The sequence below is a fragment of the Scleropages formosus genome, chromosome 6, assembly GCF_900964775.1.
Source record: "Scleropages formosus chromosome 6, fSclFor1.1, whole genome shotgun sequence".
Classification (NCBI taxonomy): Eukaryota; Metazoa; Chordata; class Actinopteri; order Osteoglossiformes; family Osteoglossidae; genus Scleropages; species Scleropages formosus.
The window spans coordinates 36,031,022-36,035,309 of record NC_041811.1 but is presented as its reverse complement, the minus strand read 5'-3'; the positions used below and the strand labels follow the sequence as shown (position 1 = coordinate 36,035,309).

The 4,288-nt window shown below is 43.9% G+C and overlaps 1 gene segment (V, D, J or C); it reads right to left on the bottom strand.

Moving 5' to 3' along the window:
• Positions 1 to 2,025: 2,025 nt before the first annotated feature.
• On the bottom strand, positions 2,026 to 3,758 carry LOC114910719 (Ig lambda chain C region-like; the record flags this gene model as incomplete). The annotated part of the segment is given in 2 exon segments: positions 2,026 to 2,514; positions 3,719 to 3,758. Coding segments are annotated over 2 exon segments (357 nt in total), but the record flags the coding sequence as incomplete, so codon positions are not given.
• Positions 3,759 to 4,288: the final 530 nt, after the last annotated feature.

The following is a 4,288-nucleotide window of genomic DNA, read 5'->3' as shown; positions in this document are numbered from 1 at the left end:
AGTTTAGAGTAAGTTTTTTAAGGGTATAAAAGCTGAAAGTGAGATTCAAACCTGCAACCTTCGGGTCAAAAAGCAACAGGTCTACTACATTGTCAGCCACCCGGAGGTGATTCTTGTTTAACCTGGAGGAACATAAAACAAAGATCTTGAAGTGTAATTCCCTCATTTGTCATTGTTTTCGTCCCGGAAGGAAGGGGCGGACTCAAGTTCAAAGTGCACAGGGGTTTATTCAGACGCTAGACAGGAATAGTAGTCAGGTACAAGCAAGTCTTCGGACTGCAAATGAGGTACACCAGGAAATCCGGTATCAGAGTCAGAAAAACAGGCAGTGGGTCAGAATACTAGTGAGCGGGTCAGGTTTCAGGATGGGAGAGGTCTCAGGAAAACGGATGAAGGGAAGAGGACCTAGGAGCGAGGAGCAGGGATTAGGGTACAAAGGCAGCAGGTAGGATGACTCAGAGCGAGTGAGTAATCGGCGAACAAGGTTCCGCGACACTCATTGTTCGCTTCTGCCTCTTAACCTGTCGAGCCCCAGGTGTATCCGGTTATGCCGATGACGTGGGCGTGGCATCATTTCTATAACCGTAAATGTGTGTTTTCGTGTTTAATTTCCTCTCTCATGTGTTACCAATGTATTACCTGTACAACAGTGAAATAATAAAATAAATTAGAAAATAAATCTATTAGAAATAAAAATATATATATATATATAATTGTCATGTCCACAACCGCACCGGACATCAATGAAGCACCTGATGACAATCATAGCGCTCGACTTGAAGAGGTCCTCCTCAGGCCTTTGGACTTGTGGAATCCCATTGAGACAACTGTCCCCCTTTGTGCCATTATCCCAGTCTCCTTTGTCCATGGTTCCTGTTCTTCGTTTCCTGGCCTTTGACCTTCGCCTCACCCCCTGACTTCGTCTACGGATTTTCGCTCCCACTCTGACCGCCGGTTGACCGAATCCTCGCCCGTCCCAGACAACGAGAACTCGCTTGACTTCTCGGTTCCTGACAAACGATCCTGCACGTAGGTCCAGCCTTCCCTGTGGCCTCGGTTCAGCGTGACAATAACAAATGTGTTTATTTTGATTTCTGTATGATGTCTGTCGCTGTGACAGTAAGTGTCACAATTTAATGGTGACTCTACAAAAACAGATGAAGCAATAAAGTCACTACCAGCTTCACACAACCATACACAGTACGACGTGCAGTGAAATGCTTTTTACAACTGTCCGACATAACAGTTAAAAAAAATAACAAATACATTTCTGAACCGCTTGTCCCATTTGGGGTCGTGGGGAGCCAGAACCTAACCTGGCAACACAGGGCGAAAGGCTGGAGGGGGAGGGGACACACCCAGGACAGGACGCCAGCCAGTTGCAAGGCACCCCCAGCGGGACTCGAACCCGAGACCCACTGGAGAGCAGGACCCAGTCCAACCCACTGCACCACTGCGCCCCCCACAATAACAAATACACACACACACATTTCCTAAACTGCTTGTCCAATACGGGGTCGCGGGGAGCCGGAGCCTACCCGGAAACATAGGGCGTAAGGCCGGAGGGAGAGGGAACATACCCAGGACGGGACGCCAGTCCGTCACAAGACACCCCAAGTAGGACTCGAAACCCAGACCTACTGGAAAGCAGGACCCAGTCCAACCCACTGCACCACTGCACCACCACAGCCCTGTTTGATATACATTGTCTGTTAAATAATAAAACATTTTCCTTCAAGGAAGACAAACAGTATTAAATGACAAAATTATTTGTATTTCGCTTCCATTTTTTTAAATATAAATTTTCATTGAATTAATAAATTACGTTGTACTTTCTATGCCTTCTTTGCGAACAGGACTGTGCTCATCATTTGAAATGAACACTTAAATTACAGTTCATGTGACACAATATGTATTAATAAGGGAAACAACAACTGCGTATTTGATTCAATAAACGTTTATTATTCTCAGCTGCATTTCAGACGTCACTGAAGCACAAGATCACACAGTGTAACACAGCAATAATCTAATACAGAACAGGAGCAGAGGACACACTGGATAATACTGAGAAGCTCAAGGTAAAGGGTCTCACATATATAGTGGAGCAAAGCACATTATTAACCTCTATGTTACTAGTTACGAAAACAGTAAGAGTGGAGTAGAGCACAGAGTAAAAACACAGTAATGAGACGCCCATCTACACGGGGCAGTCGGCTCTCTTCATCGTCTCCAGAACTGGAGTCTGGGAGCCCTGAGTGGCCTTGCAGACCACCGTGCCCGCCTTCGTCCACTCGTCCGCAGGGAGGGTCAGCGTGCTGCTCCAGCTGTACTTGCCGTCCTTGTCCAGGAGTCCGCGGCTCGCGTCCCCAGGCTTGGTCCTGCCGTCCACCGTCCACTCCAGCTTCCAGTCGGAGGGGAAGCCCTTGTTGGCCAGACACGTCAGCGTGGCCTTGTTCTTACCGGACACCTCTTGACTGGACGGGGGCAGGACCGTGAGGACGGGGGCAGCGTTGCCTAAGAGACGGCAGAGGTCAGAGAGAGGGCAGCGAGTGGACGGAACACCTTTAACAGCGGACATCGCATTGTGTCTCATCACCTGTACGTAGCGGAGGAGGAAAAGAGCTGTTAGTTAACGCTCAAAGGAGGAATGTATAGGCAGTTTATGAATGTCACCCACAGTATGTATGAGGTGTATCATAATGTGCCATTAATACAAGAGAACGGATCCCTTAGAGTCATTTTTACCTCCGCAGCTCAGTGTGTCTCTTTTCACCCTTCTGGACATATTCATACAGCCCTTCTGTATATTGCGTTTCTTCACAAGGACATTTTATAACACACCGATCGATTATTAAAAGTGTATCAGTGATGGACTGAATTCAGTTCAAAGTCAAGACAACTGGATGCATATTGAATTAAAGATTATGGAAAACTGACAAAGCGCATCAATTATTTATCATATTGTTTGTATTATTTTCAAGTTATTTACTACTGGCAGCTGTAAAATAAACATCAATTCGGAGGAACAAATAATGAATTTATAAAACAGTGAAAAGCAGAAGAAACATTTTTTTACAGGTTTGAAAGTAAATCAGAAAATCCGTAGCGAAAAAACAGTAAAATACGCTTTCATCGCATATTATCGTTATCGCATTTATGTATTTATCGTTATCTATGTTGTTGTTAACATCATTTGAAGCCGTTTTCCATCAGTGCACAGTGATTCAGAGCCTATTCTATAATATGTGTTTGTTCAAAAACTTCCACACAGTGCCGTGTACCGTCAATATACCGTGTTTACCGGCATTTCATGGTAAATACTAATTTAGTCTCATGTCTGGTGTCTTCAAGAAAAGAATCACAGCGGTGTGTCCATGACTTATGTGAAAAGGAACTTTTACACTAAAATGTACCGCACTGCCAGATCCCCTATAGGGCTCTTTTCTACTGACAAGTTCATTTTTGGTTTTCTGATGAAATGAAGCGAAAAATACAAAAAAAACTAACATATTGTCTGAATAAGGAAAAGTTTACACAAATAATTAAAACCCCTAAGCAAAATGTTTCTCAGAAAACATTGGTAGGAGCACACTAGAGAATGAACATGAAGTATAAATATGACAATACAGTGAAACAGAGAACAAAGGAAAAACACATAAAAAGTATCAGTGCAGAGCTTTGATGTCGATGGTATTGAGTTAAAAGATGAAATACTTACTGCCAACTTCCAGTTTGGTGCCGCTACCAAAAGTCCACCACAGTGAGTGAAAGTCATTGAGGGGCTGTACAAAAAGTCCTGTGAGACACCAGTGTGTCTCTCACTGCTCACCGTGGATTATTGTCATGATGACACACAGCACCACTGAACACACCTTTACACCACAGATTCCACTATTGCATATTTTAAACAGTTATTTGGAATTTTTCTCTTATTTTCTGCGTTGATTCCATCTTTCATTTCGTAAAACTGAGAAGCTGAATGTTAAACAGCAGCAAAAACTTTTGAGTGATCAATATTAGACTATATAACAAAAGAAGACCCTCTCAAACCGGTCTCTAAACTCATATCGTGCCTTTGATATGACCCTGAGGGCAAAAACCCTGATGTCCAGCGGAGGTATCATTTTAAGTCAGTTTAACTGCATCAACACACCTAGCCTCAGTTAACTTCAGTTCACCTCAGTTGACCAGTTGACCAGCTCCCAGTCCTATAAAAAGGCTGAAGTCATGTCACTGGTTCGCAGCTTATTGATCAGCGTTTTACTATTTTCCTGCAGCCTTCCCCCAT